The 12,379-nt window shown below is 36.8% G+C and overlaps 1 protein-coding gene across 1 annotated transcript in view; it reads left to right on the top strand.

Annotated features, from left to right (window-relative positions):
* The window catches only part of ME1 (malic enzyme 1), a 174,100-nt gene that overhangs the window by 66,210 nt on the left and 95,511 nt on the right, over positions 1 to 12,379 (top strand). The window contains exon 4 of the mRNA XM_082755588.1: positions 10,374 to 10,449. Within this exon, the coding sequence (XP_082611714.1) occupies positions 10,374 to 10,449 (76 nt within the window). The remainder of the gene's footprint in view (positions 1 to 10,373; positions 10,450 to 12,379) is intronic.

Genomic DNA, 12,379 nt, shown 5'->3' with positions numbered 1-12,379 from the left:
TAACTAGAATATGGGCATGTGGGATTTGTTTTTCCCAGGTAGATAGAATACATAAGAAAATTCAATTCTTCCCTATTTCTATTTGCTCCTGGCAATGTACCTATCCCTGTTTTCAGTTTGACACTTCACACAGAATGTGGAAATACGACAGTGCACACTGTGCTGGACTTGAAATGAAATTCTTCTTGAGGATGGTTGTAACCTTGGTTATGTGATGTATGGTTTACATTGCATTCAGGGTTTACAAAAGTCTGTCTTTGAAAGATATTTGAGTGTAAGGCATGTAGACTTTCAATGATTTTTTCCCATGTTAAAAGCTGTTGGACACAGTCATAAAATTTTTGTCCGGCTCATATATTCATGCATGTTGTAAATTTAATAGGAAATAAGACCAGAACCAGTTCTGGTCAGGTTGTTTGCATTTTACTGTTTTTAAAGTTTATGTTTTTGATAGTGGAAAATACAGACATAAAATGACAGAAATTATTGTAGCTAGGCTATCAGTGCAATGATTTCAACAAATCACCTAAAATTGAGAGACTAAAAGAAAACAATAAAAACTGGATGCAAAACTGCTTGATGGATGCACAACTGAATCTTTTGTATGCCAAGGGCCTGCTTACTAGAGCACTTTTTTGGATTTAAACTAAAATTATCTTTATTTTGACCTGTTGTTGTAACATTCCGTTCAATTCTAAAACATTTTAGATTAAGATCTGTGTTTAAAAATTATTCAGATTTTAACTAAGAGTCAAACCTAGGAGACTTCAGTTGCTATACCCTTTTTAAAGATGAGTGTTTCAATAAAAGTCAAACACTCTTGTTTGTTTTGGAGTGTAGACAGCCACAGTTGTGATTTTTAGACAGTTATTTTTGGTATGTATAGGCAGTCAGTAGCCTAAATAAAACATCGTTAAAGCTACTTCAGTTTGTAAGTTTCATAAGAAAAATTTTAAAATGATGTTATCTGGTTGTTGAGTGATCCCAAACACTCAATAAAATAACAACAGAGAGGAAATCAACCAAACACCAACAAAAATGCATAATGACTAACTTTTTATGGTGAGAATAAATTGGAATTTAACTTTCATACAAAACTAGTCACACTGTCACCAGACAATAATCTATATATTCCCTGTGTCAATTTATAAGCATCAATCATTCATTTTCATGTGGGAAAACAAATGACTCATCTGAGAAGTCAGTTCTGTGATAGGATCAATGGTCAGGAGAGAAACGCTGTGTTACTGTAAAGCACTGACTCGGTGCCCTGAAATTCCTCGTCCTCTATGAAGGCTTCTTGTGTTTCCCAGTGGCTGTCAAAGCCTGGCTCCGTGGTCGTGAGGGCAGAACAAAGTCTGTTTTCATGCAGAAGTGGAATGGAGCAGTGTTCCGGGATTTCAAACTATGCTTTTGCCTCTGCAGAAACCAAATATTTTACAGTCTCTCAAAGTAAGAGGTAAAAATCTAGACTGCTGACTGAAAGGCCTTGCCACTGAGGAATTTGTGGTTTCTGTTTGTGCAGTATGTGAAACGTGGAGCAACAGTTGCAAAAGCATTGTCTTTATATCGACTGTAACTGTATTTTGGAAGCAAGGATGTCTTCATGTGGTTTTTGTAGTTAAATCCTTATTTTCTTGAGGACAAGATATGGACAATGTCCAAGTAGGTCTGATGAAAATGTAAGCAGGAAGCAGGTGTGAGGATGCATATGGCCTCCTACCACTCAAAATGGATGCACATGTGGTTGTGTGCGTGCTTGCACTTTCTGGAAGTGGTGAGCTGAGAGAACTAACATCCAGAACTCCCTTCTCTCCTGAAAACTCCATTTTTCAGTATTTCATAGGTTTCCAGGCTATTTAGCAGTGGTCCTGTCCAGGAAAGCTGAGGCCACGATCTTATATGAGGATGTGGTGGAGGCCCCAAACTCAATAGGGGCAGAAGAGGAGGTGAGCATGTAATGACTTTGTTGTGACCTTTCCACTGTGTTCCTGGCACCTGATCCTGCAAGCAGGGCTGCACTTCAGGCAGCTTGGTTGGCTTGGTGAATTAATTTGTTGAAAATAATTGATTTCAGCATGAGTTGGTTGTTGAACATCAGGTCAGGAATGCTTTGGTGCCTCCTGCTGCTGCTCTCTCTGGGGAGTTACCTCTCCTGTGGGTCTCTTTGGGCTGTGCTTGTCCTTACCTGGTGTATCGGTGACCTGAGGTCTGTGTCGGTAAGCCCTACTAACCACTGCAACAAACAACTTTGAGGAATGTTGAAAACAGTGTGGATGTTAGCAAGATTTAAGCTTCTTTCTCTGATGATGCTCTAATAAATTACTGATTTACTGTGAAAGCCCAAGGAAGAAATTTTATGCTCTAACAGGCAATAAATGCAAGTCCATCCTTTTTTTTTTCAGTTTGAATCAGAAGTCCGTAACTGATATTAGTCAAATATTAAAACTAAAATTTAAGCAGAAAAATATTTGAATGTAATTTCTGTGAATTATAGGAAAATAGTCTCATAAATAACCGAGGGTAATTGTTTACTTTTCAATTCAAGTTGCATTATTTAAAATGTGCAAGTAGTAAATTGAAATCTTTACTTTCCTAGTGTCTGATGTCCATCTTTGTGCTAAAACGCAGGAGACCTATTCTCTGTAGCTATCTTCTGATGCAATTTCCAATGAAGGCGGGAATAGATTTCTGTATATGTTGCAGTGGAGCACAGCCCAAGAAGTCTTAGGAGCAGCAAACTCTACTAGAATGGGAATTTTCTTTCTACTGCTAACAGTTGCTAAAAACTGGGGAAAATTCATGGCCTATACCAAATTTTTACCTTAGAGGAAGCCAAGGCAAAATAGCTGCTCTAGCTGACCATGCTTGGGAAAGAGGCTTTGGACCCTTCCAACCTCAGTGATGCTGCAATTCTGTGATCTCTGTGCCCTACGGATGTGGGTCTTGGAGATGTCACCAAACGTGATATGCAGGCAGCTCAATCATGGATAAACCAGCTCTATTCTGTGCCTGGCAGCTCACTGTCAGTCTCGTACTAGTTTAACCCATGTGCTTTCTACATTAGCCTGCCTTCCTTTCTGACTTTTGCTTCTTAGCACTACAGCGCCTTTCATGGAGAGCTGTTGTATCACTGGTACATGAACATAGCAGTGCTCTTGGTTCCTTTTTAGCTGCTGAGGTCAGCTTTACAAATGGGAGATGGTGTCTGTTTTCAGAGGTGACTTCTTCATTAAAGTGGAAGTTGAGTAGGATATGTCATAATAGAAGCCTTTTTAACAAGTCTTCACTTTCGTCCTTTTTAATGGTTATTGAGAGCAAATGATGGTGATTTAAAGGTCAATGAAAACTGGCTTAAAGGATGCTATTGTCTAAAGACTGGAAATTCTCCATGTTCCAATGAGTTGGGACAGTAGAAATTGTTGAAGCACATAGAAGGACAGTGATCTTACTTGTTTGAGTACTTCACAGTTTAAATAACATTTTAAAGTTTTTTTGAAAACATCATTAACTTTGCAAGATTCCTAGTAAATACATGGTTGATGCTGTGTTGAGGGTTCTTTACACAGTTAATATCAGCATAAAATAAAATAAACAAGATAGCTATTGAAGCAGAACAGTGGGTTATTTTTTTTTGTCTTAAAAATGAATGTGTCTGGCTCTGGTAAACCATTCTCATTCACAATCTTCAAATAGTTCTATTTGTGTCTATTAGGGTGTAAGTAATTAAGTTATTTATTGAGCAACTGTCAGAAGAATTTAAGTAGCTCCTGGAGCATAACAGCTCTGGCTCTTAAAACACAATATTTCTCAAAGTCTGCCTTCTCCTTTTCAAACAGACACATCCCATTTCATTGCCATTATGCTGCTGTGGTTCAGCAAGAGTATGTCTAAACTTGTTTTCTTGACACATGAGATTTTTGGAATAGATCTAAATCAGCAAATTTGTATTTTAAGAAATGAATATTAAGGAGATAAAATTTTATCTACTCCGTTGTTATATGGAAAGGAAGCATCATTACAGTCATTCCATTCGTTCCATTTATACATCATTACATTCCATTTAATGGAATACTTAGATCATGAAGTGTTGTGCTGTTTATTTTGTAAATAAAGGAGGTGAGACAGTAATTAAAAAAAGTTTTATCTAGATAAGCAATAATGTTTATTTTATATGATTGAAAAATTAAAAATATATATATGATTAAAAAACCTGCAGTGACAAAGTCTACGAAGCTATTGCTTTTACTGTGACAAAATCTTAATTTTCATTGGAAATAGCCAGAGGTACACATTATGGTTTTGTGTACTTGCTCTGGGTGTAGTACATAAGAGTCTTGCTTTAAATTTTTTGCCATGTAAAGCTTGTAATGCTTTATTCTGATTGTATTAATAATCTTTTTTTTTTTTTTTTTTTTTTTTTTTTTTTTTTTTTGCGTTAAGAGCAGTTGAGGAATTAATTCGTCATGTTGCTTTTCATTGCACTAAGGTCTGACTTTGCACAGTTACGGAGCCATAGTTTACTCCAATGGCATTCTGAAAAAGTGAAAGCAGTATGTTTCAAGCAAAATGTGCTTGAAGCCTTTTTCAGATGCTCAAGGATGGTTGAGGCAATGCTTGTGTCATTGATCTCCTCCCTACATGTGGATGGCTTGCTGTGTTGCAAGTTCTTGAAAAGTAGCCTGTGGTTCCCCTCTTCCCTAGTCCCACATGGGCTGGAAAAGGGGGTGAGCTGTGACCTGAAGTCAGCTCTCTTGGCAGCATTGACTGTATTTGATAATGCATTCACAAATTTCAGTCCAGCTGGGTTGTGACATTTTTTCCACCAAGTAGCTACTTAACCCACCTGACTTTATTATTATTACCATCATAATTATTTATATTTAAATATTGTTTTAATCTCTATATTGAAAAATCCCACGGCATCTGTGTCTCTACAGTTTTGTGCCTTTTCTTCCTCCAAACTTTTCTGAAACCTCGTTCCCCCGAGGTCATATTTTCAGCTGACAGACTTAGAGCTACTGTCTTATGGGTGTTTTTTTACGCTTTTATGCTTTTCAGGCTTTATTTGTATTGCAGACTGTCATGTTCTTTAAGTGCCTTGAACTTTCATCTCTGCTACGTAGATGTTATTTTTAACTGAAGTAACTGTCTAAAGCAGTCCACATACTAACAGGGATTGATAAATAGCTTTGATGGATCTGGGCCCTTGAAAGAGTGCTACACAGGCTGCCAGCAGCACTATTAAATAGAGCCATGAGGCAGTGTTGTCGAAAGGGAGTCTTGAAATGAGACTGAATTCTGATCTGCTCCTGTAGCTAAAGAGTGAACAGTCAGATCCCTTGACATAAGCACTTACACTGATATATTTTTCTTTAGTTATCTCCCTACACTCCTACACAAATAAGGTTTTTGAATCTCTATAAAGTTTATAATGACGCTTCTGTTTTTCTTCTAAGTTTAGCTAATTGGAGTTGGCAGATGTTATCTTCTGTCTTCCAGAATACTTGAAGCCAGCTTCCTCACAAAATAACGATTTATAAACAATCATTTAGGATTGTTTATCCATATGCCAAACATTAAAACACATGTATTATTTACAAGCTGTTATGTCTTTCCCAGGTTAATATCTTATTCTCCATCATCTTTCACATACTGTTACTATTTAACCTGCTTTCTGAACTACTATACAAGTCCACGTTTTCAGGGTTGTTAAGAGTATGTGCTGTTCTCTTAATGCTGCTATTCCCATTTTTTATGTCGTTTTGGATGTAGTCTTTGTTTTGCTCCCTACAAATGTTTATGTTTAAATATGGTTTGCATATGCAGTGTCTAGACAATCTAAAGCCTGGGTTTCTTTATACTGATGAATTCAGGATGAAGCTCAGTAGCAGCTGAAATTTCAGTGGCAACCACTTTATTTATTGGAAGAAATACTCATGCATTGTAAAGTAATGAAGTTCACTCCTCTACAGAGGGAAAGGTTGAAAAAAATAAAAATATGTGAACAGCTTCATTTCTTTAATCAGCCCAAATAGTACTTACTAGGCCACAGAGGTCTTGGGAGGAGGATTGCTACGAAAAGGACCCTAGAACACTAAGATGTAATTAAAAGTTTGGGAACATTTTGTCTGATGACAGGAGACCATACTGAACAGTTACAATGGGAAATATTATTATCTCAGGGTGAAAAAAAGTGTAAACTATTCTTTTGTGGGGATTTAGGTAGTCTTAGTTTCCAGTACAACGTTTATGTAAAGGAATTTTAACAGAGGAACCAGGGAACTAGCTTGCCTCTTTCTTGCAAAGTGCAGGAGTTTGGGAAAGTGCAGGCTCAGAAAGAAACTGAAGCTGCTCCCTGAGACTTTATTATTTTTATTATTATTATTATGATTAAGCTTGTTGATTTAGGCAGCATGGGAAAGTGAAGCCACCTCTATAATAATTCTATATACAGTTCATAATTCAAATAACAGTTATGAACATGAAGGGTTGTGAGAAAAGTTTGAACTTTTTTCATTAAAAAATGTTTGGCATTTTCTGAGACGTGTTAGAATACCTCCTGTTATTATAAGCAGAGGGAAGAAAGGATTGTTTTGTTACTCTGACACATTTCCCTGAACTATGCTTTAATAGAAAATAGACAAATACATTGCTGGTGGAACATTATTTCCTTGAAGCATAACAAAAGATAGCCTGTTTAATTCTGTTTACTTTGTTCTAATAGCTCAGAGTTCTAGTAAAATAAAACAAAGCCAAATTAAATGATGCCGAATGACCTCCGCATAATATACTACAGTATGGTGAACTCAGTGAGTGTCCCCAAACCCTTTTGTGAGTGGATCCCAATATCCTGGCATCACTTTTTTGGGCTGTGGGCTTACTGGTGTTGTGACAAATAAGGGAGCACAGTTACTTCTTTGCATAACTTTTCCTGGACTTTAGCTTCATGTATTTTCTGTGTATTCGAAATGGGCACGAGTAGAGGTGATCCCTTTGGCTGGAGTGGCAGGAACCAGTGCTGAACTGCAGTCTAACTGGGGCCAGAAGAAGTGAAGGTGGGTCTTGGTGCCTGTGTGCAACTTGTTGAATGTGTAGCATGTTTGAACATGTTTTCCAAAACATGTGTGTAGATCTACGTTGTGCCTCTTTATTTGTTCATCTGCAGAAGCAGCCCATCCTGAAGTACCGAGTCAAACCCATGGACAAAACTTATGGTTATTAATGCCATACACATAGGGACAATACTGTATTATTTCCGCACTGAAATACATAGAGCTTATCAATAAATTAATCCCACTTAAACTGTGTAGCTTCCAGTGTTTTGTGGGAAGAAATTGCTGCCACTCTCTTTTCCCGATTCCTCACATGGCTGTGCTGTGACAGCCAAAACATAACTATCGTGTCTGCTGGCTGGCTGCCTCAACACTTCGTGTCACCCTTATAGTAACTGTCTGCAGCTGGTGCTGTTTCTGGCTATAGCAAGGTCTCATGGAAAAGAAAAAATACGTGGCACTGCCTTTCAGTGGTTGCAGGTAGCGTTGCCAGCAAGTTCAGTGGCTGAATGCTCTCATGGTGGGCAGCGCTGCAACCTGGCAGCATAGCTTCTTGCAGAGGAAACCTTAAAGGAAAAAAGTACTTTAACTGAAGAAATGAAGGATGAGGGCAACAGATCCAGATAGAAGAAGAAGAGATTCCTATCACTTTCCATATTCTTGCAGAATAAGGGCACTGTGTCCTTAAAATCAGCAGCATCCTCTCTGTCAGGACAATGTGTCCAGAAACGTGTTACTAACATAGAGAAGAATGGAGAGAAAGGGGGAAGGAGGGGAACAAAATGCTTTTGACACGACTCTGTTTACACTTCACCCCTATTTTGCATTGTTGTTTGAATGTGATCCTGCCTGGACAGATTTCTGAAACAGGCTCTGAATACTTATTCAAAGATCCTTAAAAATATCCTGACAAAGTTCTTCCTGGAGCTGCCGTCCAGCATTTATTTTCCTCCACTGTGGAATTTACTCCGTGGAGACCTTTCTCCCTGCTTTGCAAGAAAGAGGTCACTTAACCACACTGGGCTGGACTCGGGTGCTTTAGAAAATCCATCCAAAATCTCGCTTCATTTAACACTGGGCTATGAGGTCCATGTAAAGCGGAGGGCGGGGAGAAGCAAAAGGGTGATGTCTCGGGTAGCTTTCCTCCCGTGCTCTTCATTTTCTTTATCATGCTCATTGTCTCCACATTGGCTCTTTCTGAGGCTAGCAATTTTGAAAAATTCTGTTTGATGCTTCATATAACCAGTTTACACAACATTTTATAAAACTTCTTATTATACAGCGCATCAGGGAGGAAGCATCAGCATTTATTTTGCATTGCTTCTTTACAGCATTTCAGTTAGTGCTCTCTGTTTCAGGTACCTGAGTTGCAAATAGAAATGCTTGCGTACTGTAAACTCTATAGCTTCTTAAAAGTGCTTTAAATATTAACTCTTGGACCCCTGCAGACTCTAGCTTCCTCTGAGCTGGGGCAATTGATCTGTTGGCTGGCATTACTGCTAAGAAATGGGGACAGACATCGGCCAGCTTGCTGCATTCGGGCTGAGCCTGGGGCAGGGGGAAGGAAACAGGAGTGCCAGGGACAGATAATTCCAAATTCTAGGGGAAAATACATAAAATTAAAGTTAAACAGTTAAAATTATGATCCTCGTGGGTCCCTTCCAACTTGGGATATTCTATGATGCTATGAAATGTTTAACCACAAATGGTTGTTTTTGCAGTGCATACTCCTTTATGCAATGCGTATGTATTTTTCTTGAAGAACATCACAATTTTTATCTTGCTTAGTTAGCTGTGTGAGGTTGTTGTTTCTGTTTCAGTATAATTAAGATTAGGAAGGTTAATTGCAATGTATCTTACACTGTCTTTTGTTCCAAAGAATAGAGTTTGACTGTATATTTTTTACACTGTATATCAGGGAGGTGAAGACAGTTAAATATGAAATTAAATATAAAAATATAAATATATATTACACAATAGTATTTCAATATTATATAAATAATCCAGTATGTATTTATTATATAAACACATGACATTAGGTATATTTATTAATTAATATATTTTTTAAGTTCCGACCTTTGGTTTCTTGACTATACTTTTAAACACTGCAGGAAATTTTTTTGCTTGACTTGCAATACTCACAGTCCTATCTGACCAGTGTTTCCCTCAATTACTAGTTTTATTTAGACCCACATGTACCCAATATTACAAATATGCCAAGATGAATGGAGATATTGTACTAGACTTAGATTTAAATTCTTTTTTGTACTTTTCTCTTAATTTTTACTTTATAATTTTCATCTTGAAATAGGTGGATGAAATGCTTTAGAAGAATGTTAGAAGACAACTCCTTATGCTTATTATTGCAAAGTTTATTTAAAAGAAGGCATCCTTGGCATTTACTTGTTCATTTTTGCTTTCTCCATGGTTTTTGAAGAGATTGACTTCAGTGGGGAATTTTTTCTGCCATCTCACATGAGAAATGTAGATAAGAAAGTGAATTAAATTAAGTCTAAGTGGATTTGGCTATATATCTGCATGTCAAGTGAAATAGATGAAGACTAAGGGGCTGAAGAGTAGGATAAGATACTATGTTGATTTTTTTTCTATAATAGAAAATGAAATTAGAATTAAATTATTTTTTTTTCCTGACAGTTTGCTTTAAACTCTTAGGTATTAATGGAACTAAAGGGCAATTTAGAAACAGTCTTCTAAGTAAAAATTCAGTATGGTCAGCACTATAGGGAGTACTTTGTACTTTCCAAACAAAGAGATTTTCATTAGATTATTTCCCACTTATGTTTATGTCAATGAGGAGAATCTAATGAAATAGGCAGACTGTTCTCAAAGTACATCACTGAATGCTCCTGAGGTATTCTATATAATAATAATATATGACATTTCAGTTTTCATTCATGGATTACAACTTTGACCTATTTATACCTATGAATGTTAGGACTGCGTAAGCATTAGCGATCACTGTTATAAAATGGATGTGTTTTGTGGTCTGGGATAATTCATGAATACATTTGAACATATCTAGTACTTGGGGAGCTTTAAAATCAAACTTACTAATTTGAAGAAATAATTCCTGCAGGTTATGAATATTTGAGCAGTTACGTTTTCTCTCAGTTACATTTTCTCCGACTCTACTAAATGCAGATATTTAATTCACTCATTCCTACAAAACTGAGCACTTACTGAACTGAATCCATGTATGTTGGAAATGTGTTTGCATAGAGTTATTTTATTATTTAATTTATTTACACTGAAATATTTAATTGCTTGTTTATATGAAAAGTATTACTTTCTTTACAGAGGACTTTTTATTACTATCCATGACCGGGGACACATCGCTACAATGCTCAAGTCCTGGCCAGAAAATGTCATCAAGGTAACTTCAGTTTAGTTTGTTTGACAAAGCTGACACCATTTTGCACCTGAGTTGACTTGGTTAAGATATTTTGATGATCTTTTTCTAGTGAAATATATTATTCAGATTAGATGGCATATTATCAGTTAGATTTCAATTGTTTCTCAGTTTTTTTTTTTTTTAATAAATAGAAACAATGATGTTACAGTTATAGTTTGAAGCTTTTCCATCCTTACTTGTTTACCTATTCGTATCCTTTATTGTATTATTTATTAATTGGTCAATTACATTGAAAGTTATACGTTTTTTTAAAAAAAAAAATCTGAATTCTTTTTCTGCATTTCACAGAATCACCAAATGGTTGAGGTTAGTAGGGACCTTTTGAGATCATCTGCTCCAACTCCCCTGCTCAAGAAGGGACACCTGGAGATGGTTTCTCAGGGCTATGTCCAGTTTGGTTTTGAAGATCTCCAGTGGTGGAGACTCCACAGCCTCTCTGGGCAATCAGTTCCCATGTCTGGGTTAATCCAGCAAAACTACTAAATTTTCAGCTAAAGTTGTTTGTCACAGAATGTGACAAGAGAATTACTACATTGTCAGATGTTTCCCGTACTGAGCTTGAAGCTGAATGTCTGGTTGCTGACTCATGTAAACCAGACGAGCACTCATAACATTCAGGGCTAAGAAATAATCATTGCTGTAAATAATGATTGTCATTATCAGTTCTATACATTTAGCTTCTTGTTTGCATAGTGTGAGTCTGGGCAGTCCTGAGTTTTTTATTTTGATGAGATTACAATCCCTTTCCTCTTTTGGTATCAAGAAGTCACTGGCGGTGTTGAAATTTTGGACAAGAGGGTTATGGACGTGGCGCTCTCCCTCCCAGCTCCCTGGCTGATCTGATCTTGGAGGGGTGGCACCACTGTCTTCATAAAAGCAGCTTGAAATTTGCGGGTCATGCTCAGAAAGAGATCCTTTACTGCATTCTTTTATTTCTTCCAGAGTGTGATTTATATTTTAGCCAACTTCATTTATTCAAGATTTGGAAGTTGTACATAGGGATATTCACAATTCTTTCTTTAAAAAAAATAATTCAATTGTAACCAGAAAATGTATGGAATTTTGAGATATATATATATATATATAATTTTGTAATATCCAAAACTCCACCAAATTAGAAAAGAAAAATCGTGCATTGTATTTATGATAGATGTCATTGTTGGCAGTAGGCATTGTAAAATTTTTTAACAGCTTCTGCTAGGCCTCAAGGTCTTTGCTGTAGTAGTTGTACTTCATTGCTCTTGCTACAACAACATTTTTGTAGTGCTACCTGCTTCATTGTGATTAAAATGCTAACACAAGGGTTTGACAATTTGTCTGCAGCTACAGCTGTGGCTTTTTATGCATTTTTAAAATTTTATCTTGTATAAAGCTGTTTAAGGTTACGGTTAGGTTGTCGCTAACTGTAGACTTGTGCTCATTATGAATACACAGGTTATGATGTTTCTGTTCTTTATTGTGAAAAGTCTTCCTTGTTAGTGCAGGCAATTTTGTGGGTTTCACTGAGTTCCTGTATTTCTATCAATGGAAACACATGCTGCCTCATATGTATAAATACCACAGAGTGTATTATTTGCTTAAAGGAAAAAAAGAAACATTTTCAAAGGTTAAGAACCCTGTAGACAGCCCAGTGAAAGACCAGCAGGAGAAGCTGCTGGCCCTGTTTCTCTTGCAAACAGTTACAGCAGAACCCAGGAGTCCAGGGTTCATCTTTTTGTGGATAACTACCTTTCCTTTCCTATTGTGTTTTGATACTGTTGACAGAAAAAATGTAAGAGTCAATGCCAGTTCCCTTGTAATGTAATACTAAATACCTCTCTTGCGTATTCCTAAAAGCTTTATAGTAAAGTTCTCCATTTACATTGAAGCAAGAGTCTAAAAAAGTGTAACA

Source organism: Aythya marila (assembly GCF_965140915.1).
Source record: "Aythya marila genome assembly, chromosome: 3".
Taxonomy (NCBI): domain Eukaryota; kingdom Metazoa; phylum Chordata; class Aves; order Anseriformes; family Anatidae; genus Aythya; species Aythya marila.
The sequence above is the reverse complement of the archived record's forward strand: the minus strand, read 5'-3'. Positions and strand labels throughout refer to the sequence as shown.